The 25,888-nt window shown below is 40.1% G+C and overlaps 1 protein-coding gene across 3 annotated transcripts in view; it reads left to right on the plus strand.

The window, feature by feature from the left end:
- LOC148309015 (protocadherin-like wing polarity protein stan) overlaps positions 1-25,888 on the plus strand; it is a 137,232-nt gene that overhangs the window by 102,251 nt on the left and 9,093 nt on the right. For 2 of the 3 annotated variants that reach the window (XR_015837607.1, XM_088260740.1), the window contains exons 4-40: positions 3,732-3,933; positions 4,623-4,763; positions 6,574-6,773; positions 6,849-6,974; positions 8,073-8,239; positions 9,930-10,072; positions 11,179-11,358; positions 12,912-13,099; positions 13,704-13,941; positions 14,527-14,731; positions 14,810-14,962; positions 15,054-15,274; positions 15,626-15,797; positions 16,516-16,811; positions 17,280-17,412; positions 17,503-17,702; positions 17,791-17,943; positions 18,293-18,467; positions 18,552-18,677; positions 18,771-19,005; positions 19,389-19,593; positions 19,677-19,819; positions 20,137-20,271; positions 20,390-20,544; positions 20,627-20,793; positions 20,965-21,243; positions 21,327-21,440; positions 21,744-21,921; positions 21,999-22,138; positions 22,394-22,577; positions 22,678-22,883; positions 23,786-23,995; positions 24,081-24,267; positions 24,350-24,670; positions 24,750-24,950; positions 25,188-25,644; positions 25,727-25,868. Coding sequence is in view for 2 of the 3 variants with exons in the window: in XM_088260740.1 (XP_088116866.1) it covers positions 3,732-3,933; positions 4,623-4,763; positions 6,574-6,773; positions 6,849-6,974; positions 8,073-8,239; positions 9,930-10,072; positions 11,179-11,358; positions 12,912-13,099; positions 13,704-13,941; positions 14,527-14,731; positions 14,810-14,962; positions 15,054-15,274; positions 15,626-15,797; positions 16,516-16,811; positions 17,280-17,412; positions 17,503-17,702; positions 17,791-17,943; positions 18,293-18,467; positions 18,552-18,677; positions 18,771-19,005; positions 19,389-19,593; positions 19,677-19,819; positions 20,137-20,271; positions 20,390-20,544; positions 20,627-20,793; positions 20,965-21,243; positions 21,327-21,440; positions 21,744-21,921; positions 21,999-22,138; positions 22,394-22,577; positions 22,678-22,883; positions 23,786-23,995; positions 24,081-24,267; positions 24,350-24,670; positions 24,750-24,950; positions 25,188-25,644; positions 25,727-25,868 (7,078 nt within the window). In the remaining variant the exon portion in view is untranslated. The remainder of the gene's footprint in view (positions 1-3,731; positions 3,934-4,622; positions 4,764-6,573; positions 6,774-6,848; positions 6,975-8,072; positions 8,240-9,929; positions 10,073-11,178; positions 11,359-12,911; positions 13,100-13,703; positions 13,942-14,526; positions 14,732-14,809; positions 14,963-15,053; positions 15,275-15,625; positions 15,798-16,515; positions 16,812-17,279; positions 17,413-17,502; positions 17,703-17,790; positions 17,944-18,292; positions 18,468-18,551; positions 18,678-18,770; positions 19,006-19,388; positions 19,594-19,676; positions 19,820-20,136; positions 20,272-20,389; positions 20,545-20,626; positions 20,794-20,964; positions 21,244-21,326; positions 21,441-21,743; positions 21,922-21,998; positions 22,139-22,393; positions 22,578-22,677; positions 22,884-23,785; positions 23,996-24,080; positions 24,268-24,349; positions 24,671-24,749; positions 24,951-25,187; positions 25,645-25,726; positions 25,869-25,888) is intronic. The other variant, XM_088260741.1, reaches the window with a different exon arrangement.

Here is a 25,888-nt window from a genome sequence, read left to right on the forward strand (position 1 = left end):
TGTATGCAAGTGAATAAATAATTTGGTCTGCCGAGTCATTGAACGCTTCTAAATTTCACACATGTTACATTATGTTGTTACACATCGCTCACTCCTTTCAAGAACGTCATAAATCAAAAATCATCAATTTTCAGTTGTGCGTGTTTTCGGAATGCCTAGAAGATGTACCATATCCCAGCAAAAGAGGCATATTTTTAACTTAATATTTACCCGCTACAGGGCAGAACGTGTTATTTTTGCATTTTGAAGAAAAGGTATTGTTAAATTATTTTTTTAATTATACTATATATTTTTCAAATTGAGAAAAAACCTTCAGGTTTTACCTAAAAAGATATGTTGCACAGTAAAAAGTTCAGTAAGTGGCTTGATATTTATTTTTAATACATTGTATTATATTTTTAAACTTTAAAAACGTTCTCCTGAAAAATCAAGTTTTTTGATTTATGACGTTCTTGAAAGGAGTGAGCGACATGTAATATTGGCATATCGTCACATCTGACGAGAAGGACCAATGTGCAGAAACTACATTTTTGTAGAATAAGAGCATAAAATTAAAGAATAAGAGATATACAGCATTATATCTGTTTGTTTTTTTTTGTTAAAATAAATATTTTAGTACACGTAACATGAACCATCTTCTTCTACCCCTTATCCAGTTGTGGGATTCAGCCGGTTTGCACCGGTTCTGGCGAAGCGGTGCTTAATTTTTTTATAGTTTGCCGAACTGGTCTTTAACCCTTTGTAACATTACTTTTAATAGACTTTTAAATCTGTACCTACTATTATAATTGGAGCATTCTCAGTTGTTATGTGAATGTTCCGTTTATGTGCAGAATATAAAACAAATAATGAATAAATGAAAAACTATGTTTTTATAGGGAGGGGGGTAGGGGTAGTACCCAAAGAGCGAACCGGTTCTTGAAATTGTTGAATCCCATCACTGCCCTTATCTGCACCCTACGGTGCATAGGGCACTGCATCGTGTTGACGCAGTGTTATCGTGATCGTTACTCCCGTGAAGGCAAGGTGATTCAAAACTTCAACTAACATACGAAAGAATCTAACCCACAATTGTACTCGGGTGGTTTGATCACTGGGGAATATTGGGATATTACTGGATTGTATAAAAGTGAGGGTTTGGGGATGAACTCGCTTACAATGCATAGTTTCGTCTCTCGGCCCGCGAATATAGAGATTCCCACCGGAAAGGTAGACAGGGCATTAGTTTTTTCACGCCAGGATCATAAATTTACTGGGGCGGGAATTATTTTGGCGCGTTTATCCGCTGGCGACGGACGCCATTCCGCTGTTACACACTTTAATAAAGTTTTTGATTTATAACACGTGGGCTTACTGCTCGGTCCCTTTGTTCTCTAGAACCTTCTAGCGACCTTTGGTAAAAAAAGGTGCTATAAAAAGTTACATTTATTTCACGAGAAACGCGACAAATATGAAATGTGTTTTATACACGAACTGTTTTATTTTTAAGTAGGCATTTTGGTTTGAACAGCTTTTGGTAGAATTTACGTCTTTTATCAGGGATATAAAGGGTCCGCCAAATAACTTATTTTTTTTGAAAATGCTTTAAGTGCTATCGAGTGTAGCTTCGGCTGTGTGGCACGTAGCGCCGTCCTGTTGAAACCAAATGTTGCCAATATCCTCCTCTTCAATTTTTGTGAACAAAAATCCGTTCAACATGGCCCGATAACGATCGCCATTGACTGTAACGGCCACTCCTTGCTCATTTTCAAAGAAAAATGGCCCAATTATGCCTCTGGACCAAAATCCGCACCAAACAGTGACTCGTTTTGGGTGTACCGGCTTTTCAATGTATGCGTGCGGGTTTTCTGTGCCCCAAATACGACAATTTTGCTTGTTTACATACCCGCCAAGATCAAAATGAGCTTCATCCGAAAAGATGATTTTTTTGGCAAAATCGGCATCTTCTGTAAGTCGATCGCAGGCCCACTCAGCGAAGCGAAAACGCATTGGATGGTCAGTTGGCTTCAACTCCTGAACCAATTGGACTTTGTATGGCGTCATACCAAGGTCTTTATGCAAAATTCGTCTCAATGATGTCTCCGAAATGTTCAATTGTTGAGAACGACGGTGAATTGATGTTGATGGCGCTTCACGCACACTTTCTGCCACAACATCGATATTCTCGGGTGTACGCACTGTTTTTGGCTTTTCACGCTTTGGTTTATCGATGAGGATGCCAGTTTCTTTCACTTTTTTCACAAGATAACGAACATACGGAGCTGACGGTGCTTCTCTTCTTCCAAAAACCGTACGCAATTTTCGCACACATTCTGCAACATTACCATGATTTTCAAAGTAATGTCGCAATATTTCCCAGCGTTGTTCAAGCGTATACACAACCATATTCGCTCAGCGGAAGGATAAAACTAATTATCTGTCAAATCAGACATGAGCTAAGTGTTACCATTCACGAAATAAGCACTAGTTGAAAAAAAAAACTTTAGATGGCGGACCCTATATATACGTAGTACGAATATTTGGTTTATTTTTTATTTCTTTATATCGTATAATATTACAGTAAAACCTCGATATAACGGGAGGAGGCGATGTACGTCAAAGCCAAAAGTCCGTTATATAAAAATCTTCTTCCAACCCTTATCCGCACTACAATGGTGCATAGGGCACTGCCAGTGTTATCTTGATCGTTAACACACGAAGCAAAGGTGATCAGATCACCGCTTCCGGTACCAACCAGTTCGTGGTAATATTGAATAAATATAACAATGAAAAAACCACTTAACTTTATTTGACCCCCCCTGCGAATCGAACCCGGGACCTCCAGTACGGTAGCCGAGCGTACTGGCCATTACAATACGAAGGTGGACAAATTTAGTTGTATTATTTAAATCTGAAACAATAACTTGGTGTTTTTCCATTTTATTTTTAAAATATAGTGTTTTAGTATTGATCAGTCTTGAAAAATAAGCTGTTAGCTTCGAAACCGGTAGACATTATAATTAAGTTATCATCAAATATTTATAGTGATTTTAAAACAAATTTACGTTTTGATTATAAACTTTATAGTTTATATTTAGACCTGAGGATAGAAGCACAGCTTCCGAAACTAGTCTTCATAATAAAATAAACTCAAGTGGTAGAAAACAAGTGTTTTTTCTTTTACAATTAAATAGTATCCCATCAAATCATTCATTTTGGATCCCCGAGTAGGTTCTATTTTATATATCGCTCACTCCTTTCAAGAACGTCATAAATCAAAAAACTTGATTTTTCAGGAGAACGTTTTTAATGTTTAAAAATAAAATACAATGTATTAAAAATAAATATCAAGCCACTTATTGAACTTTTTACTGTGCAACAGATCTTTTATGTAAAATCTGAAGGTTTTTTCTCCATTTGAAAAATATGTAGTATATTTAAAAAAATAATTAAACAATACCTTTTCTTCAAAATGCAAAAATAACACTTCTGCCCTGTAGCGGGTAAATATTAAGTTAAAAATATGCCTCTTTTGCTGGGATATGGTACATTTTCTGGGCATTCCGCAAACATGCACAACTGAAAATTGACGATTTTTTTATTTGTGACGTTCTTGAAAGGAGTGAGTGATATGTCAGGCAGCTGGTTAATTTGGGTATAGGCAATACATATATCGTAAGGACCTTACTCCAAAATTGGTTGTGTTTATCGGCTCCGCGTGTATTTGATTAATTTAATATTTTGTGATTTAGGGACCCCGAGAACAGCCCCGTGACGTACTCGATGACGAGCCTGCTGGACTCGCGCTCGCAAGGCCTGTTCGGGGTGGACTCGCGGCTGGGCACCGTGAGCACGCTGGCGCGCCTGGACCGCGAGCAGGTGGACGTGCACTACTTCTGCATCACGGCCGTGGACGACAGCTTCCCGCCGCGCTCGGGCACCACCACCCTCCAGGTACACCCGCCACTGCACTCCTCCGCTCCCAGCAGCACGAAGTCTGGCTGGAGACCAGCTCATCGAGAGTTTCAAGTACTTAAATGGCAGTAACTGAAAATGGCAGCCTTCAAAAGGAACTGGGAGTGCGATCAGGACTCGCAGGGTCCACATTTAACAGTATGAAGGCAGCTGGAGATCGGATCTATACTCGGCGAAGACCAAGTGCCGCCCATACAATGCCTGCATTGCTCCTATTATCTTATACGGCGGTGAAACATAGCACCTTACAAGGGCCCAGAGCAGCCGTGTACTTAGCTTTGAGATTAGTTGTCTGCAAAGAATTTTAGGCGCACGGTGTAGAATTTTAAATGTTCAAAATCTTAAATCTCCTAAAGTTATTCACTGATTGCTTCGAAATTCTGACACGATTTCGCAATAAAATACAATCATACTTTTAGTATGCTATGAAAGTGCTATCTGTTGAACCTAATAGCAACGCGCACAATACTAAGTATTGCTCATGGCGGACAGTGTGCTTATTGACGGTTGCTTTCACCTTCAATGTTTTGATTTTTATAATATTTCCTAGAACATAGTGTTAATTGAGAAAAACACAACATCAATTTATTTACATAAATATTTTTAATTTTTTTTTTTTGTATTTTAGTACCTTTCCATTGTGTTGATTGAAAATGCTTTTCATGTAGGTTAACGTATTGGATTGCAACGATCATACCCCGGTATTTGAGCTCCAAGAGTATGAAGCTTCTGTCAGGGAAGGAGCCAGTCAAGGATCTACCATCATCACTCTCAAGGCTACAGACCAGGACTTTGGGAAAAATGCTGAGGTAAATATTAATTACAGTGTTTACATCACTACCATCTATATCCTATTAAATGTCCCGCTCAGACGGTCCGATTCACTGAATGTAATAGCAGAGACATAATAATGGCGTTTCTTACAGCACACAAATTGAAAACAGCAATATATTTAAGACAAAGTTCAGGGCTGTAGAATCGGTATTATATTTCCTCGTGTCCCCGACTATTAATAGTATGAAGGCACCAGTGTCCAGAATTGACAATTGACACTCCTTAAAAATGTAATTGATTTATAGAAAAACAAAATATGCATGTACCCTTTAAACAAATAACAAGTAAACAAAACAAATACAATATATTTCAAAGTCTCAAACCTTGTCAAGTCGTTCACCAATTGCTTTAAGATTTTGTTACAACGATAGGTTTTTTACCTAGGACTTTTTTTATCTGTTAGATGTAATGCTATACATGCAATACTTAACGTTGCTCATGGCGGATAGAGTGCTTCTAGACAGCTTCATTCAGTATTTTGAATGTTTTGGATTACATTATCATTTAATATATCGCTCACTCCTTTCAAGAACGTCTTAAATCAAAAATCATTAATTATCAGTTGCAATAATTAAAGAAAACACTTCGTTTTTTACCACTTGAGTTTTATTATAGACTACATGTTTCAGAAGCTAAACTTCCATCATTCAGGTCTGTATAATAACTAAAATATAAAATATAAAATTGTTCTATAAATAAGGATAGGGGAAAGTATGGGAAGGGGTTAGTCAAGGAACGGAGTTTGAAAACAAAGGAAAAATTGAAAGCAATGGCGAAGAATTTTGAAACAATATATTATTTAATAAATTATTATTAGAATTCAGGTTTTTTTGTATTTCTAAATTTTCAAGATAATTCATAATTAGGCCTTTATATGGAACAAGGTGTAATAATTTTAATTTATGGGAGTGAAATGAGTGATTAGTATCTATTATATGATTTGCAAATTCCGAAAAATAATTACTAACAAGACCGCTTTGATGTTCTTTACTTCTAATCTTTAAATTTCTCGCAGTTTGGCCAATATATTTTGTATCACAATCTCCACACGAAATTTCATAAACACGACTTTTTTGTAATAAATCAATTTTAGATTTTGAGTTATCGAGGATTTTATGTAAATTATTATTTGTATAATATGCAGGTTGGATACGTAAGGGTAAGATTTTCGAAATATTTTTAGTTATTGAACCCGTACTTTCCCCTATCCTTATTTATAGAACAATTTTATATTTTATATTTTAGTTATTATACAGACCTGAATGATGGAAGTTTTGCTTCTGAAACATGTAGTCTATAATAAAACTCAAGTGGTAAAAAACGAAGTGTTTTCTTTAATTATTGTAACATGTCTTACCACAAAGTTAATGCCGAAACAATAAATAAAATTATCAGTTGTGTATGTTTTCAGAATGCCCAGAAAATGTACTATATCCCAGCAAAAGAGGCATATTTGTAACTTAATATTTACCCGCTACAGGGCAGAAAGTGTTGTTTTTGCACAAGAAATGGTATTGTTTAATTATTTTTAAAATGTACTTCATATTTTTCAAATGGAGAAAAAACCTTCAGGTTTTACCTAAAAAGATCTGTTGCACAGTAAAAAGTTCAATTTATTTTAGTATTTAGGCTAGAAATTTATTTTTAATACATTGTTTTATATTTTCAAACTTTAAAAACGTGCTCCTGAAAAATCATGTTTTTTGATTTATGACCTTCTTGAAAGGAGTGAGCGATGTGTCATTTGTAGTAGTTGAGAATATAACATTAGATTTATGTACGCAGGTTGAATATTCTATTGAATCTGTGACATCAGAAGGCAACCTAAGTTCTGCGGAGGAAGATATTGCTGCGTTCAGAATGGATCAAAAAACCGGAATTCTGTCTACGAGGTCTCAGCTGGACCGAGAGAGAGCGTCCAAATATTCCATCGTCGTTCTTGCCTCGGATCAAGCTAGCCCGGTCACGGACAGAAGAACGGCCAGGTATGTGTGAATACAACCAAACTGTTAGCCACACTCGCAACAATGTATTGTCTAATTCGCATGTTTTGGTTTCAGCGCCACCGTTATCGTCAGAGTTCTGGATGATAATGACAACTACCCCCAGTTCAGCGAGAGAACCTACACGGTGTCCGTGAACGAGGACATGAACCTTGCGCATAACCCCACCATAGCGCATATACGGTGGGCACCTCAACCTGACACTATCAAATATTTCTCAGTTCATTTTTATTTTTATTCAATTACTAATCTGGTGTTTTCCGATGGAAACCGCCCACTTGAACAATGCACTTTCATTTATTTACGCTACATGCCCGCCTGCGTGGTGTCAGCATGCTCGGCTACCCTGGTTCTGGAGGTCCCGGGTTCGATTCCCAAGAGGGGGGGCTTAGTAAATATAAGTGACTTCTTCACTCTACTATTTATTTAGTATTACCCTGGACTGTACCTGAAGCAGAGGGCTGATCACCTTTCCTTCGTGTGTTAATGATCAAGATAATACTGCGTTTATATGGTACAGTGCTATATGCACCATTTGGGTGCGGATAATGTACGAAGAATATTGCTCCTATCCTTCTTTTCCTTTTATAATACCTGCTATTCCTCCTCCATTTCCTTTCCCATGTCCTGGTGATTTCCTTCACCCCACTGCATCTGCATGACAACAAACATATTCCGCTTTTATATCTGACAATTTGGAGCTCACGACCATATAATCATAAACCTTGGTATAACGAGGATCTAGTTAAGAAAGTGTCGTTCTATTACGGTGCCCAATGCACCACTCAGGTGAGGTCAGGGTCCAGCAGAGACAGGATAATTTATTTTCACCTCAATATGGTTAGTACATATTACATGCCCGCGCACTTATCAAAGACTAGAAGAAATGTGTATTTGATTACGCATTTTTATGGATTGTTGCGCGGTATGATCGATAATCCTGAAATTATCTGGAACATTGGTCTGTATGTTCCCGATAGTTACCTAAGACAGCGTCGACATAGATTGTTTCACATTCCTATACACAGGACCAACCTGCCGATGGTTGTGCCTGTAGGAAGAGCTACTGCTATGTTGAACAATATCTCATTGGATATTGATCTGTTCCATGTGTCTGAAGGAGTTTTCCGAAGTGGGATTCTTCTACACCTTTAGCAATAGTTCTTGCATATATTTGATTTTAATGTATACAATTAAAAAATTTTATAGTTTGCAATGTATGTATTGATTGAAATAAATAAATTGAATTGAAATTGAAATATTTCATTGAACAAATTTCAGGGCAACTGACGCTGATCTAGGTGCCAATGCTGCGATAAGATACGCGATCATCGGTGGCAACACTCAGTTACAGTTCTCTATCGACAGCCTGAGCGGTGATGTGTCCCTCGTCAAACCCCTGGATTACGAGCTGATGCGTAATTACAGGCTCGTCATAAGGGCGCAAGGTGCGTACGCGTGGGATCGCAATCTCCACCTCATACAGAGTTAATGCTTTTATGTTTTCAATATAAATTTCCTTACATTTTCAACATCAGAACTATGGGTTCACATGTCGCTCACTCCTTTCAAGAACTTCATAAATCAAAAATCGTTAATTTTCAGTTGTGCGTGTTTTCGGAATGCCCAGAAAATGTACTATATCTCAGCAAAAGCGGCATATTTTTAACTTAATATTTACCCGCTACAGGGCAGAAAGTGTTGTTTTTGCATTTTGAAGAAAAGGTATTATTTAATTATTTTTTTAAAATATATTAAATATTTTTGATATGGAGAAAAAACCTTCAGATGTTACCTAAAAAGATCTGTTGCACAGTAAAAAGTTAAATAAGTGGCTTGATATTTATTTTTAATACATTGTATTATATTTTTAAACTTCAAAAATGTTCTGAAAATTTTTAAAAAAGTTTTTTGATTTATGACGTTCTTGAAAGGAGTAGCGATGTATCTTTTTTTTGTGAATTATTATTTTATTGGGTAACTTACCCTTTTAACACGTTGACTGCCACAGGAATTTTCAGAATTCCGGTCTAAAAAGCCAATTATTTTTACAAATATTATTTTACTTCTGGATTTTTAATAAATTTTCTGTTCATATATGCCAGCATTGATTTTTGTTATCTTCCCAGAATCTATCCATATTAGCCCTGATATACTAGGCAATTTATCGTAGCTGAATGAATATGGCAAGTAAACACACTACGAGATAACTCATAGTCGGCGTCCTAGCAAAGAACGCGATCCTAGAGTTATCTCGTAGTTGGCAGTCAACGTGTTAATAAATAGTTAATAGTCAAAGTATATTTCAAAGAATCTACATATCCAAGAATTGAGCACTAAAAACTCCTTTACTAAATATTTGAAGCACCAACTTTACGATTTTCGATTTTTATAATCTACAAAATAACCTCGGTATAAAATCACTTTACATACATTATATTAAAACTATATTATAACGTCCACTTATTTCGAAGTAAACAGCTTCTTCCTCTAGACTTATTAATACTAAAAACAACTATTTACATGAAATATTTGTCAGTTAGCAGAGCTTGGTTGAATATGGCCATTTTTTTATTATTTACCTACCCGATCTCTACTCTATTTGTTAATAGCTTTTACTAAAACAATAATTAGTCTTGAGGAAGAATCTATTTGCTTGTAAACCTGTCCACATTATAATTTTATAATAAAATCTATTTTATTAGTTGTGAGAATTCTTATCGCTGTAAACTTTGACTGTAAAGTCAGCCTCCGTACTGCACGGTCAGCACGCTCTGCTCCATACTGGAGGTCCAGGGTTCGATTCCCAGATGGGGGGGTCAAATAAATACAAGTGATTTTTCACTCTAATATTTATTCAATATTTCCCTCGACTTACACCTGAAGCGGAGGGCTGATCACTTTTCCTTCATGGTTTAACGATCAAGATAACACTGTTTTATTTATAACACGGTGCCCTATGCACCATCGGTTGCGGATAACGGTTTGAAGAAGTAAGCTTTGAGTAATTAATTTTATGTAAGATGTTTTACTGGCATGGAATATTGATGCAGTTTTCCAGTATTGCACACCTTTACCCATTATATATAAAGTAGATAGATTATACAATTTGCACTTAATTAAATTGATTTTGTTCAGATGGTGGCAGTCCTTCCCGTTCCAATACAACTCAACTCCTGGTGAATGTGAAGGACGTGAATGACAATGCTCCGAGATTCTACACCTCCCTCTTCCAAGAAGCCGTCAGCGAGAGTGTTCCCTCCGGCTACAGCATCGTCAGGGTGAGGCCTTCACTAAACTCCTATACTGCCTCCTATACTGATTACTCTGTGACCCATACAATCTTCTTCTCCATCTTATTCCTCAGTACTGAGGGTTGTGACCCCTGTGGAAGCAATGACTCTTCGGGAGTTATTCCTTGTCTGCGTTGCACGTAGCGCTCCAACCACCGAGATGCCTGCTTCTGCCTTAACTTAATTGGTTCATCGTGCGGGGATCCTCCTCTCCCCCTCTTCACCTCCAGGCTACCGATCTCAACCAGTTGTTCCAGGCTATCCTCATTGGCGCGGGCAACGTGTCCAAAGAACCGGAAGAACTTACAATCTTACGTACCAGGATATACGCACACGCTCCTGTGGGAGGAGCTAGCGTCTCTCGGTTAATAGTATCAACTCGAAGCGAGGGGGCGGGGCTTGTAATTTACAGGAAGCAATATGAACAATTGTCATCATTTGTATTTCTACCCGTTTGGTCGATTGATGCTCAAGGACGGGAAGGGTATTTTTACCTTCTGCGCTGGCCTCATTTCAAAGGCAGATAAGAAGGAATTATACTGTTGTTTTTATATGAATATTATATACCAATCTCTTTGTTAAGGTCTTAAATATATGCTCATAATTATCAAATCTCTTTGCCAGCGGTTCACAGGCGTTACAAATACTTATTTTTGGTGTTTTAATTTAAAACAGAAAATTTTAAATAAAAAGATAATTTTTATACATTTATAGTAACATGGTTAAAATTGTAGGATACAATTTAAATATAAAATATATTATGTTTTCAAATGCATTAAGTTCCTTGATAAATTCTGTTTATATATATTAAATTTTTTTGACAGGTGCCATTAAAACAGTTAAAAATATAAATTTTGGTTTACATTTTGAAAATTGCTATTTTGTCAACATCTCGTGATTGTCTGCGTAATATTGAATGCAGTGACTTTGGTCGCGTTGTGGTCCCGTGGTTAGTGTGCCGTACTCTTGAGTCAGAGTTTCTCGGTTCGAACCCGCTCTACCACAATTTGATACCTAATTCTTATACTGAGCCTTTTTAAAATTAATAATTAAAAAAATGTGTAATCATTCAGTGATGTTTATCTCTGTTACAGGTTCAAGCGTACGATGCTGATGAAGGTCCGAATGCCGAACTGACTTATAGTGTCAATGAGCGAGATCTGGCAACAATGGGCGGTGCAGAGAAATTCCCCTTGGGGATAGATTCCAGAACTGGTTGGATTTTCACCACCAGACAACTTGACAGGGAGGAGCAATCCAAATTCAATTTCCAGGTATGAATACATCGTGTCTCAGCGCATCGGAGGCTCGTATCATTTCAATATCAATCTTTGCACCAGAATTATCACCTGTTCAATTTTTTTATTTTAATTATACGAAAAAGCCGATTAAAGAGAAGGTAGTGAAAAACACATTAAAACAACACCTTCGCAAGGAAGAAAAAAAACACAAAAACAGACCTTTTATTCTTTTTTAGAAACTCACACTTTAATAACATAACTAGTCAACACGATTTTTGGGTCTGGGTTCTGCATGTGATATTTTGATTTCTCCTGTTACAAATAAAGAAAAAATATATTTTTCCAATTTTATAATTAAAATGTAACTTTGTTTTAAAATCATTATAAATTTATATATCACTATAATTTATATATTTTAAAACAAAGTTTTATTATAAAATTTAATTACATTTTAATTATAAAATGGAAAATCACAAAGTTAGTGCTTCAAATATAAATTGTAAATATTTTTCCGTTTAAAGTTTGCTTTTGTAAAAAGAGTGATTTTTCGAATTTTCAAGAAAAATGACTTTTTTGCAATTATTTATTTATAATTGAATTTTGATTATGTTTAACAAAGTTTTTGCTGACCGTCATAACCTTTTTATTCAAGAATTATAATAAACAATAGCATATAAATGTAAAATAATAAAAAATCATGTTGAAAAAATTAATATTTCTAGTAGTTCTCCTATGTTTGTATGGGCTTTCTCGTATTGAACTCCAAATGTATTCTCCCATCACATTCTCATTGTAAAGTCCATCACATCTCGGTGACTTGCTCCTTTAGAGGAGTAATTATTACATTTTTTAAATAAATTATATAAAGATACTACATATGTTGCTTTAAATATTAAAATTAAATCCTTTGGAGATATTAGCTAAAACATAGAAAAATAAATACTCATGTTTTTTTAACTACTTACACAACTTATTACATATAACTTTATTAAGTACTGTTGTTTCTACTATTACTATCATCATGCCATTTCTCTGCAAGGGGAGGCAGAGAGTAGAGTTCAGGTTCTGATTGATCTGATCGTGCCAAGTCTTTTTCGACTGTCCTCATTCTGTTTTCCCGCTCATATTCGCCACATATATTTTCTTAGCCATTCTCTCATTATCCATTCGCTCCACATGTCCATACCACCTTAAAAAACTCTTCCTAATCTTTTCAATTATCCCTTGTTCAGCCTTACATTCCTTTCTTATATCTTCATTTTTAATTCTGTCATACAATGATATTCCACACATTCGTCTGAGGGAGCGCATTTCAACAGCGTTCACTCTGCTTTCATCCTTTCTTTGCCAGTTCCATGTTTTGCTTCCATACATCAGTGTCGGTACCAGCACTCCGTTGTGAACTGCCAGTTTGTCTTCCATGAACATTTTTTCATTTGCAATTACTCTGTTCAAAGCACGATTTATTATATTCCCCGCACGTACTCTTCTCTCAATATCTTTATCCGGTTTTCCATCCCTTGTGAACATTCCTCCTATATATAAAAATTCATAGATTAAAATTTGGATACGTAAATGTTTTCTAGGTCATAGCGACAGACGGAGGTGCTCCCCCGCGCTCCGCCACGGCCTCGGTGGCCCTGACAGTGCAAGATGTTAACGATAATGATCCCCATTTCGAGCCTCCCAGATACGAAGCCAGTTTAGCCGAAGACGAACCGCCGGGAACGCCCGTTGTCACTGTGACTGCATCTGACCCTGACGAAGATAATAGGTAAAAAGTATAATTTTGCACACAAAATAATTAATAAATTAAGATTTGTCATCCGAAACTATTTTTAAAACATTACGAAATAGTCTATATTTAGGTATCCGCTTACCTTTAGAGTTACCGTTACCGTTCTAAACCTTTTTGAAGTCAGGGAGCACTTTTGATCATATGGAAAATTTGCGGATACTTTAATTAAATATAAAACTGATTATTTTATTACAGACAAGTTAAAAATGACATTAACAAAAAATATATAAAAACGTAAATACTCCAATGAAACTTTTTGCGGTGAAAATGATTAAATGTGACACCTTAGGTTGTGGACTTTCATAAATTTCAGCGATATTAGGTTTGATATTTGATACAACTACTTTCATTTCTTCATCCAAATTGCTAAGCTTTTTGCGTTTCTTGGTTTTAATATTGATCAATGTCGAGAAACCTAGCTCACACTAATATGAGGTTGAAAACTGTAGTAAAATTTTTGCTTTCATAATTTCGCGGAGCACTTGCAACAAGCTCACAGAGCACCGGTTTAGAACCACCGCTTTAGAGTATAAAGTATTATTTTGTTACTTATTAATATGTATTGCATTTTTGGTTACAGGTTGCATTATGAATTAACGGGAGGCAATACCAGAGGGCGTTTTGCCATAACATCCCAGAATGGGCGTGGCCTCATCACCGTCGCCCAGCCCCTCGACTTCAAGCAAGAGAGGAGATACGTCCTCACAGTCACGGCATCCGACTCCGGGGGACGAAGCGATACTGCCATGGTCCACATTAATATTACCGATGCTAATAATTTTGCTCCTGTCTTTGAAAATGCGCCTTACACGGCTTCCGTAAGTTAAAATACTTTATTTTACCAAATCGGATGTATGTATATGTAACCCTTCGTTTATAGCTTTCCCGCGGGTAGGCAGAGAGACTAGAACGCCGCACCGCTCTATCTTTGCAAACAATCTTCGCCTCTTTCAAATTTATTCATCTCCCCACACATACCCTCCGATTATTCCCACTCCTGACAAGACCACTCCCAAGTATTTAAAGTACTTAAATGTGCCAAGTTTTTCTCGGTCTTCCTTTTCTCCTATTTCGGACTTCATTCGCTATGTAAATTCGTTTTACCATTCCTTTCTCACTCTTTTGTTCTACATGTCCAACACACCATTCTTAATTTTGTCAATAATGCTCACCTCAGCCTTGCATTCTTTCTTTATTTCACTGTCCAAACGTCTATCATACATCATATTGGCACACATTCATCTGAGAGATCACATTGATTCAGTCTATTTTCATCCTTGTTTTGCCAACTTTTTGCTTCACTTTTGTAAGATTGTGCGTTTTATTGCATAGTTCTACACATCGATTCTACTCACTGCAAAATTCCTACCAAAATTTATAATGGATTATATAATTGATTTAAGGTTTTCGAAGATGCACCCATTGGCACCACGGTGCTCGTGGTGTCGGCGACGGACAGTGATGTCGGATTGAATGCCCAAATCACATACTCTTTGGGCGGAGAGATCAGCAACGAAGCCATGTCCGGCTCGGACCCGGAGTTCACCATAAATCCCCAAACCGGGGCCATCGTCACTAACAAACTGTTGGACCGTGAAACATTGAGTGGCGAGTATTTCTTTAATATTTTCTTGTTTTATTTTCACTTGAAATGGATAGGATTTTTTAAATATCCTCTATCCTCAGGATATCTTCTGACCGTGACAGCGAGGGACGGAGGATCGCCACCGCATTCGGACACGACTGACGTGGAAATATCCGTAACCGACGTCAACGACAATAATCCGCTGTTCAAACAACCGATGTATTCGGCTAGCATTTTGGAAGATGCCTTACTCGGTTAGTAAAATATTCCAAAAATAAATTTGTGCGATCATAGATGAATTTTTGTATAATTTAATCGATTAAATTGAATTTGTTCGCCCTGTAGGGAGTTCCGTGGTGCAGTTGTCGGCGACGGATGCGGACATCGGGCTCAACGGCAGAATCCGATACGAACTGTCTTCCAAAGATAGAGAAGATGGGTCGTTCGTGATCGATCACGCGTCGGGGGTCATCAGAACCAATAAGGGACTGGACCGAGAGTCCGTTCCGGCGTATGACCTCCACGCGTATGCTGTAGACAGAGGAACGCCAGCTCTGAGCACCTCCGTAAGTATTCTTCAAATTTTACTGTTTTATTCACCGATGTTTTTTTCATCTCAAACCCTTATCCGCACCCCAATGGTGCATAGGGCACTGCATTATATAAACACAGTGTTATCTTGATCGTTAACACACGAAGGAAAGGTGATCAGTCCTCCGCTTTAGGTACCAGTCCAGGGTAATATTGAGTAAATATTAGAGTGAAAAAATCACTTATATTTATTTGACCCCCCCTGGGAATCGAACCCGAGACCTCCAGAATGGTAGTCGGACGTGCTGACCATTACACTACGGAGGCGGACAATTCACCAATGATATTAAGTATATTTTTCAATGGATTATTTTTTATATTTGCAGGTATTGGTACATGTTCGAATCGAAGATGTCAATGATTCTCCGCCAGCTTTTGCGGGTGATAAATTAACGTTATACGTAGCGGAAAATAGTCCGATCGGAACTACCGTCGGGGAAATACACGCGCATGACCCGGACGAGGGAGTTAACGCAATCGTCCAGTACTCTATAATAGGCAAGTTTTCTTTTCCCTTCATATTTTCTACTTCTATTTATGTTTTGGCTATCTCCAGTAATGGTTTAGTATTTTTTTTAAATTTCATCCTAAACCGGATCCACGCAGCTCGCATAACCGTATGTGTTTTCACAAAACATGCCCCATACGCGGCTGACATAAGCGTATGTTTTTTTACTTTGCTCCAAGTTTCAAACCTCAGTTCAACTTGGAGGGATTTTTTCGTGGTGTGGAACTTTGGATAAAATAATACGTCAATCCTTGGCCTTATGATATCTGTTGATATATCTGATTAATAATTTGTAAAATCACAAGGATAAATAAAAGAACAGATCCCTGATTTTTCTTGAGGTCGGTAATTAGTCCGCGCCATAATCATGCCCTATATCTGTCTCACTCTCGACGCTACGCATCGCCAGTGGGTAAGAGTGACACACGATGCGTGCTTTGATTTATTTATGTTACAATCTTATTTGGTCATATTACGATATATTTCAAGAATTATTTGACACAAGTGTATTATAGAGTACCAAAAAGGCACAATGAATCCCATTGAACGTTTTTGTTCAGGAAAATAAATCATTTCTTAACTAAATACATGATAAAAGTAATCATTAAAAAATCGGCGAAATACCGCCACCCACAGGCGTCTCTCAGGAACAGAGTTAACGCGGTTAAAAGGTTAAATTCTCAATAAGAATGAACTACTTGTTTGCAGGCGGTGATGACTCCAACAGTTTCTCCCTGGTGACCCGGCCGGGCTCCGACAGAGCGGAGCTGCTCACGATGGTGGACTTGGATTACGAGAGTCCTCGCAAGAAATACGAACTGGTCGTCAGAGCCGCCAGTCCGCCCCTCAGAAATGACGTCCATGTTGAAATCCTCGTGACGGATGTTAACGATAATGCTCCGATGTTGAAAGATTTTCAAGTCATATTTAATAACTTCAAAGACTGCTTCCCGGTTGGTGTTTTTGGAAGAGTACCCGCATTTGATGCCGACGTATCTGATAAGGTAAAAATAAAATAAAATAAAACTAGGGGAAAAGCTTTATTATGGTAAACAACGTCAAAAAACAGTAAAAAAAATATTTTTAAAATTATATTTTGGTGGCTCGGGTAAGAGTTGGACTCCGTAGAGAAGCACCGGAAGAAGCGCCGTACAATTGTCATATCCAGATTGAGCTTGAAGGAACATGAGCAAGAAGCAGTTTCTTGGCGTTTCTATCCTGATTTTGATCTTTCGGGAACGGTCCCACTGCTCGTGAAGGCAACAGCCCAGATATTTATATTGACGTCCTCTTTCTAACAAATCTGTTTTCATTCAGAATTCAATAATTCAAATATGAATTTATTTAAAATGTATTCATTATGAACCTTATTTCTGTGGCAGGGAATTAGACCTGGGCTGATTTGATAAATTCTTATTCTGGTGGAACTCTAGTTGGGGTTTCTTTATTGTTGTATATTTGTATGTTTTTAGCTCACATACCGAGTTTTATCGGGAAATAACGCCAATCTCGTGATGTTAAATCAGTCCTCCGGGGGTTTGATACTTTCCCCGCAGCTCAATACGAATGTTCCGAGACTAGCGACCATGGAAATATCTGTATCGGGTATGTGCAACGTTTAGTAATATTACAATAATAGCCGCGCAGATGTGGCTCTCACTAATGTAACTCCAATGTGTGTTTGGGCGTCCACAGATGGTATCAACGAAGTGAAAGCCGTGATGCAACTGTCGGTGCGCCTCATCACGGAGGAAATGCTGTACAATTCGGTAACTGTAAGACTGAACGACATGACGGCTGAATCCTTTCTTTCTCCCTTGTTGTCGTTTTTCATCGACGGTTTGGCTGCCATCATTCCGTGCCCCAAGGAATATATTTACATATTCAGCATTCAGGTGAATACGACTTTACTGCATATTGATTCTGAAAGAAATGATATTCGGTGAAGAAATTTCAATTTATGTAATCCTTTTTTTTATACAGGACGATTCCGTGGTAAATGCGAAGATCCTCAATATATCCTTCTCGGCTCGAAGACCAGACGCTACCGGAGAGTCGCAGTTCTATTCTCCCGTGTTTCTACAGGAAAGGGTATATCTCAACAGGGCTATATTAGCAAGATTGGCTACCGTTCAGGTAATAAAACTATCAAATATTTTTTAAAATTTTAACAGCGTTTCAATCATGTATTTGAATACTTGATTTGGTATTACTTTATTTATTGATTCGGTATTACCTTAGTGAAATAACACGATAATTTAAATATAAAAATAAAACACTATAAGACCACTATTTTGAGTTTATTGATGTAAACACGACTATGTAGTTTAAAAAACTGCAGACATTCTCATCAACGGTCAGTTTGTATTTTCACATATTGATGAGAACGTCTGTGATTCTCGAAACTACATTAGTTGCGTTTACATCGATAGACTCAAAAAATGTTATAACTCGGAGAAATGTTCAGTAATGGTGGTGTTTTCAGGTATTGCCGTTTGATGACAACATGTGCGTAAGAGAACCGTGTCTAAATTTTGAAGAATGCCTTACCATTCTGAAGTTTGGCAACGCTTCGGGCTTTATTAACAGCGATTCAGTTCTATTCCGGCCTATTTATCCGGTGACAACATTTGCGTGTCGATGTCCCGAGGGTTTCACAGGTAAACCGATTGTTATTTCATCTGTAGATGTGTATTTTTAGCGCAATAATTCAATTTTATAATATTAATTGCGTATTATTTTAGGTTCCAAGGAACATTATTTGTGCGATGCGGAAGTAAACCTCTGCTACTCCAGTCCGTGTCAGAATAATGGTACCTGCATGCGACGGGAAGGAGGATACACTTGCGTATGTCCTAACGACTTTACCGGTGAGTACCCCATCTCTCCCCGAGAGTGGTCCACTCGCACAGCGCCCCGAGTGATCGTACGAGGATGCTCATTTTCCACCATTTGCTTTCAAGGCGTGAACTGCGACACTCCTTTGAAAGCTGCCACCAAATGCCCCCCCGGAGAAGTGTGCAGGGGCGGATCGTGGTGCGCCGTGGGCCGCGAGGGAGGTCTCCTGTGTCGGGGCTGCTCCACAGACTCCAACCACACAACTCCTCTCTGCGAGCTCAAGGCCAGAAGCTTTCCGCGATCTTCCTTCCTCACCTTTCCGAGTCTTCGCCAGAGGCACCGACTACACATCAAACTGAGGTACTTCTTGAGTTATTCCTTGAGCGGTCACTTCAAGCGCGGGAAGTACGAAAGGAAACTCTTCATGATGTGATTTTATCCATACAATGGCCGGAATATAACACAAATCAATATTTACGCGATACGTAACACTTACATAGATTTCTACACGCCTTCGTATCGGCCAATCACTACCAAAAACGTATCTTCTAAATACACTGTATTGTTCTCATAGTGACATTAACCAGTTTGAAAGGAGTAGTAAAATGCAGATCTGGGTGTAAAATGGTAGTAACCTAGAAAATTTTGTAACAGGTAGATGATTTTGTATATTTGGCCAAGCAATTCTAGAGTGCTTTTGAGCGATTTGCCTTTGGTGAAATCATCCTTTCTGTTTCTGCCAGATTCGCCACTCAGAACCAGAACGGATTGCTGCTGTACAATGGGCGCTTCAACGAGCACCACGACTTTGTGTCTCTGGAGATAGTGGGAGGGGGGTTGCAGTTCTCCTTCAGCCTCGGCGGGCGCGTGAGCAGCGTCAGCGCCACCGTCCCCGGGGGAGTGGGTGGGGGGGATTGGCACAGCGTGGAGATTCACTACATCAACAGGGTCAGTCTGAACTTCCTCTTCTCCTTCTAGCGCAGCTCTCGTTTTTCTCATACGCAAATACAATAATCTTAATTTTGTTACAGACGGCTACAATATCGGTAGACGATTGCGACACTGCGGTGTCATTGGCCGGGGCCGCCAAACTGGGAGCCAGGTGGGCTTGCGCCAACCGAACAACCCACGACCTACCCGACAGATGTGCACTTTTAACAGAAACTTGTCACAGGTATAATTTACTATCAATATTAGCGTTGACACTGTGACTTTTTATAACCTTTTATAACTTACCCCATGAATTTCTCTCCTGTTATAACCTCGATGGGCTCGTATGCAACCCTTAGTTTCCTATCCACTATCTTCCATTCCCTCTTCCATATAGCTGTAGGCTTTATGTTGTACTGGCCTTAGGCTAATTCATTTACCTCATCTGTATTTCATCTAACCAAAGACCTAGCATGAGAGCAAGATGTGATCGACGGTGCCCTGTGCACCACTCAGGTTATTTGTAAATATTTAAATATTAAAGATTGTTTATTTTTTTAGATTTCTGGACCTGACGGGTCCATTGCAAGTGGGAGGGCTGCCGAGCATTCCGTCCAGTTTCCAAGTCAAATCGAAAGATTTTGTCGGCTGCATTTCAGACCTACACATTGACTATAAATTTATCGATTTGAACAGGTATCTATCTATCTTTCTAATTTGTTTTTTTTGCGGAGCTTTATGTTTTACTAACCTTTTCTTCTCCGCAAATAATGTTACGTACGAAGAGTAGTGACAGTGACCGTTCGGTTTGCAGTTACGTCGCCGATAATGGAACAGTGACCGGATGTCCCGAAAAAAGATCTCATTGCGACTCGAACCCGTGCCATAATGGGGCGGACTGCCGAGATATCTGGGACACCTATTCCTGCGAATGTTCGGAAGGGTATACCGGCAAAGACTGCGGCGAATGTGAGTCTACCGCACTTCTATCCGGAAAACCGGATATTTATCTCGATACACGTAATTACAACTGTTTTAACGATTGTTTCAGCAATAAGTCCACCGTGGAGGTTCAGCGGAGACGGACTTCTGTCCTTCAACCCCCTGCTACGCCCCATACAACTGCCGTGGCTCAATGCCCTTTCCATCAGGACGAGACAGACCGATACATTCATAATGTCCATACAAGTTGGACAAAATAGCTCGGCTATTATAAGCGTAAGTAAAAATATTATAATTCCATTGGTTTTTTACACCGACAGACCGACTTTAGTACCCTCACACTCCGCTTACGGTTGTACTATATTTCGTTACCCACTTTGGACTGGGATGAGCATTTGCGCGGAAGTTGTGTAGGTGTCGTCGAGTAAATAATGTTCCTTATTCCAGTTGAAGGGCGGTCTTCTTCACTACAGCTACAACAGCGAGACTATGTACCTGCCGGGCACCGCTCTGTCGGACGGAGAGTGGCACCGAATAGAGATAAAGTGGCTCGGATCCGATATCTCCGTCGCGCTGGACTACGGCTCCCGACTCACGCTGCTTCCCATGTCCGCCAATAAGATTCAAGGTCTCTATGTAGGGAAGATATTGATCGGCGGAGCTGATTCCTTATCATCGGGCACTTTGCTTTCCGCCGATTACGGATACTTCGAAGGTTGCATTCAGGTACGTCGCGATCGTTTCATACTGTCGCACATATCCGAGCCTTTATTGTTACAAAGTGTACTAATTTCCTGTTCCATATTTAGGATGTGAGAGTGGGAACGCCGCAGTCTCTGCTCAGCCGCCCGACAGTTAGAGAAAATGTGAGAGACGGATGCCATTCCAGAGCCGATTGTTTGCTGTCGGCTTGTCCCGCCCGGGTAATCATATCCTCCGTACCTTTGTAAGAATATTCGCACTGCCCTGCCACAAGATGCTTCATGAGGGCATCAACAATATTTACTTGGCATTTGTCTATCTTCAATATAACATATTTTTATCCTTTTTGGGATTGTAACAGTTCACTTTTGATCATGATACTTAATTATGTGGATGAGTACTTACTTATCCACATAATTAAGTAAATTTTCCGCCATTAATTTGTTTATCTGGCATTGCATAAAATGTAATGAATACAATAAGGCGCCTAGTTTAACTTAGATTATGTTTTCTCGATAAATCAGGGACAATGCCGAGCTCGATGGGATACTACGGAGTGCGCGTGCGAGGGCGGCACCGTGGGGGACGACTGCCAGCCCGTGTGCCAAGTGAAGCCCTGCGGACCCAACGGGAACTGCGTGCCGGACCGCCTCTCCTCCAAGGGCTACAGATGCGACTGCATCAACCAAACCATCTTCTCAGGTACGGTGCCCGCGACGCGACCACGGGAGAGTGCTTGTGATTGGCAGTTTGTAAGACCTGTTTGTGTTGTTGTTCAGGAGAGTATTGCGACGTCCAGCACAGCAAGCCGTGCCCCTCGGGCTGGTGGGGGTCGGGGGAGTGTGGTCCGTGCTTGTGCCAGATCGAGGACGGCTACCATCCCGACTGCAACAAGACTACGGGCCAGTGCTACTGCAGGGTGAGTGTCTCCTCATATCGGTGTCCGGGAGGAACCAATGTCCCGACTAGTACAAACACGTTATTGGACTCGCTGCCAGTTGAGAATGCCCGTGCCCGCAGTGTGTAAAATGAAAAATATCAGTATATTTTTAACTTTACTCTAGTAGGCATCTCCTTATCTGGCAACAAGTCTACCATGGAAAATATTCAGACTGCGAAGAAACCTGTCAATAATTAGGGTGGAACTAGGACTTTCGTGTTTGCAATCTTTCAGGAGCACCATTACCAACCCGAAGGCAGCAGCAAGTGCTTGGCCTGCAACTGCTACAGCGCGGGGTCCCTGGGCGCGGGCTGCGACCCCTCTACGGGGCTGTGCACCTGTCGATCGGGAGTCATCGGTCGCGCCTGCGACACTTGCTCTAACCCCTACGCCGAAGTCACTTCCGAAGGATGCCAAGGTAATCTAGGAGTTTGTAGTTTGGCCAGATTCCTGGCCAGCTCTTTTATCCGTATAATAGTTTTGTACTTTGTTTAATAACGTATGTCTGGTTGACTCAGTGGTGTACGACGGGTGTCCGCGCTCGATGGCGAGCGGCGTGTGGTGGCCGCGCAGCAAGTTCGGGGAGGTGGCCACGGCGGCGTGCGGGGGCGGCGCGGGCGGCCGCGGCGCGCGAGCCTGCGGGCCCGCCGACGTGCGCCCGCCTTGGAGAGAGCCCGACATGTTCAACTGCACCAGCCCAAAATTCCTATTACTCCGAAAACAGGTACAAAATTTCACCAACTAAACTTAATGAAATTGAAGGGACCAAAACATTTCCATAAGTATAATCATCCCAAAAGTAATACGGTTTTGTATTCTACTTTTACTTGAAAAAAATTAGAGTAAATAAAGCTCTTTTTTAATCTAAAATACATTCTCCTTTACGTTCTGCGATGCTCTTTCATCTATCTAGTAGACTTGGTATGTCTCGCTTGACTTTGACAAAAATGCTCCTCCAGTACTGATTTTACCTCGTCTGCGGAATAAACGATGCTCAATCGGATTAATGTCCGACAAATATCGTTTCCCTTTCAAACTGCTTCAGCCTTTGTACCGTATAGCCGAGCATTATTCTGGTGGAAAAACACCTTTTGTGTCGAAACCAAAGATCTGGCTTTCTTCTAACGCTGGCTTAAGCCCCTCGAGTTGCTCGCAATAGACCTCCTTCATTATCGTTTGGTTTGGGTTTACAAGTTCAAAGTGGACCAAGTCTTCCGTGTGTCACCAAACGGGTTACAACACCTTACGTGGGTAACCCTGTGCTTTCTGAGCTTGACATTTTTATAAAGTATATATTTCTTTTCACTGGTCACTATTCCATCCAAAAATGAAAGATTCCTGAGACGCGACAGCAGCGCACATTCACTCTCTGTGTGCGTTATACTTCAAGAGATTGTAAGGAACTCTGACCCAATTTGCTGACCTTTCCGATGGCATGAAAAGTTGACGAATAGTTTAATGACAATAGTTACAATGTGATTTTTCTCAAAATAAACAATCGAACGAAATCATAAATTTAAGATGAAATAGTTTGATTATGTATATACTTCTGTTTGAAATTTTTTGGAGGAATTTTGGTAAAATACAAATTATTATTGAAATTGCGTAAATTTAATTTTATTCTAGCTAAGCCAATTGGAAATGAACGAACTGCAAATCAACACTTTTATCGGTGTAAAATTAGCTAACGACCTGATGATGGCTACTAGAGATACTCCAGACCTGTACGGGGCGGACATTCTGGTCGCCGAAGGCATCCTGATGGCACTCATCGAGTATGAGATCAAGCAAGCGGGACTGAACCTCACGCACAGCCAGGACAAAGACTATATCAAGGTTTGCCTTTAAATGATCCTACTGTTTGTCTGTTTAGATTTCATGTACTAATGAATTTTTTACAAAGTGCGTAATATTTTTCTAGAATATGGTTAAATCAGTCGACAAGATACTTCTGCCGCAGTACGGCCAGGATTGGAGGAGGATACAGGAACTCACCGGCCACTCGGTGGACGGACTTATCGGAACTTTCGACCGCTACATTACCGTGCTAGGAGAGAGCCAGCACGATACCTATACAAATCCATTCGAAATAGTAACCGATAATGTCGGTCAGTATTTTTACGCATTTATTTACTTTGCTATTTTATTTCCATAATTGAACCTTTTTACGTAATTTATTTTATTCACCAGTGCTCGGGGTGGATATCGTCACGACGGAATCCATATTTGGATTCGAACCCGCTCAGCTTTATAAGAAGCGTACCGAAAACTACAACGACTACACGACGGAGCGCGTCGTGCTGCCTGACACGTCGGACTTTCTGCATTCGCCGTTGCAATCCAACAGTTTGGTGGTCGGAAAGAATTCCAAGGGCCAAAAGAAAAGTAACAGCCTCATGATCTCGTTCCCCAAATATAACAACTACCTGCAGAACAAGAACAAGTTCGACAAATTCTCCAAAGTGTACGTCCCCTTGGATATTCTGGGAATCAAACCGTACGACAACTCGGGTAAGATATGATGTCACGTTCATCGCGATGTAATGTTTTGTTCCGTGGACAAATTTAGAGGTTTTTTGTTGGTAATAAGGCGCAGACGGCAGAGGAAAGGCGGGGTCTCGAGCCGTGGTGGCGTACACGGAGTGGGCCAGCGAGGCGGGCGCGCTGCTGCCGCTGCGCTGCGGGCCGAGCGTGCAGCGTCGCTGGGGCGTGCCGCTGCGCCCCGCCACCACCCTCCTGCAGCTCTGCGTGCTGCTCCCTCACGCGCATCACCGCCTGCGCACGCACCCCGGTACCCACCGCTCCCACGAGCATTCATTCATTATTATTACCTTGTACAATACATGTTTTATTTTTTTATTAATGTCTCACTAGGCAGAACCCAACACGAGACGTTCATTAACAATATTAATAAGTATTAACAAAATAAAGAAGTTTTTCGTAGTTAGTAGAAGTGTTTCGTTGGGCGTGTCCATGTCTCGGACCATATAGTCCCGATGTTGTTGTAATTTTGTCTTCTCATTTTTAGAACCTGCCGACCGAGGAACGTATTACTCTAACAGAGGAACGGACAGTGATGGAAGCGACAAGAAGGTAAAACTACCGAAGTCCGCCGATGCCGAGTCTTCCGAAGGGACCACCGACCACCCTCCCATAGTGATCAAGCCAGCTTCCAAGAAGCACGGTCTGGACGCGTATGCCAAAGATAGCGTATCGGAAAATGACGCCGTATATCTAGTCGATTCGGGAACGCAATTGTCGGAACGCGACGAGGGCATTCCAGTCGCTTTGGCCTACTCCGCAGTCACGAGCGAAGACTCCGCCGGAAATTCGGACACATTGGGAAATAAGAAATCGGCTTACAAATCTCTGACGGGAGTAAATTTGCCGACGCCCATCCGGTTGCAGATGTGGCTGAATATAGAGCCGGAGAGGTTCAACTCGAGAATGAACCCGCAATGCGTCCACTGGTCTACCGCCAGAGGGTAAGATCCCACTTTGTACGGTGTTAAATGTGCGGGTAAACCTTTTATATGATTAATTTCGATTTAAAATTTTTTTCTTCAGCCCCGGAGAATGGTCTCGTGTCGGCTGTCAAACGGAAGTGGATTACGATTGGGACGAGTCTTCCGGCACTCCGCTTTATGTAAACTGCACGTGCAATCACCTGTCCACCTTTACGGTACTGGTCGATATCATCGATCCGGAGGTATTATATGCTTCGAGACA

The sequence above is a fragment of the Brachycentrus maculatus genome, unplaced genomic scaffold (assembly GCF_059751285.1).
Source record: "Brachycentrus maculatus isolate JH-2025_06_01 unplaced genomic scaffold, ASM5975128v1 h1tg000142l, whole genome shotgun sequence".
NCBI classification, from domain to species: Eukaryota; Metazoa; Arthropoda; class Insecta; order Trichoptera; family Brachycentridae; genus Brachycentrus; species Brachycentrus maculatus.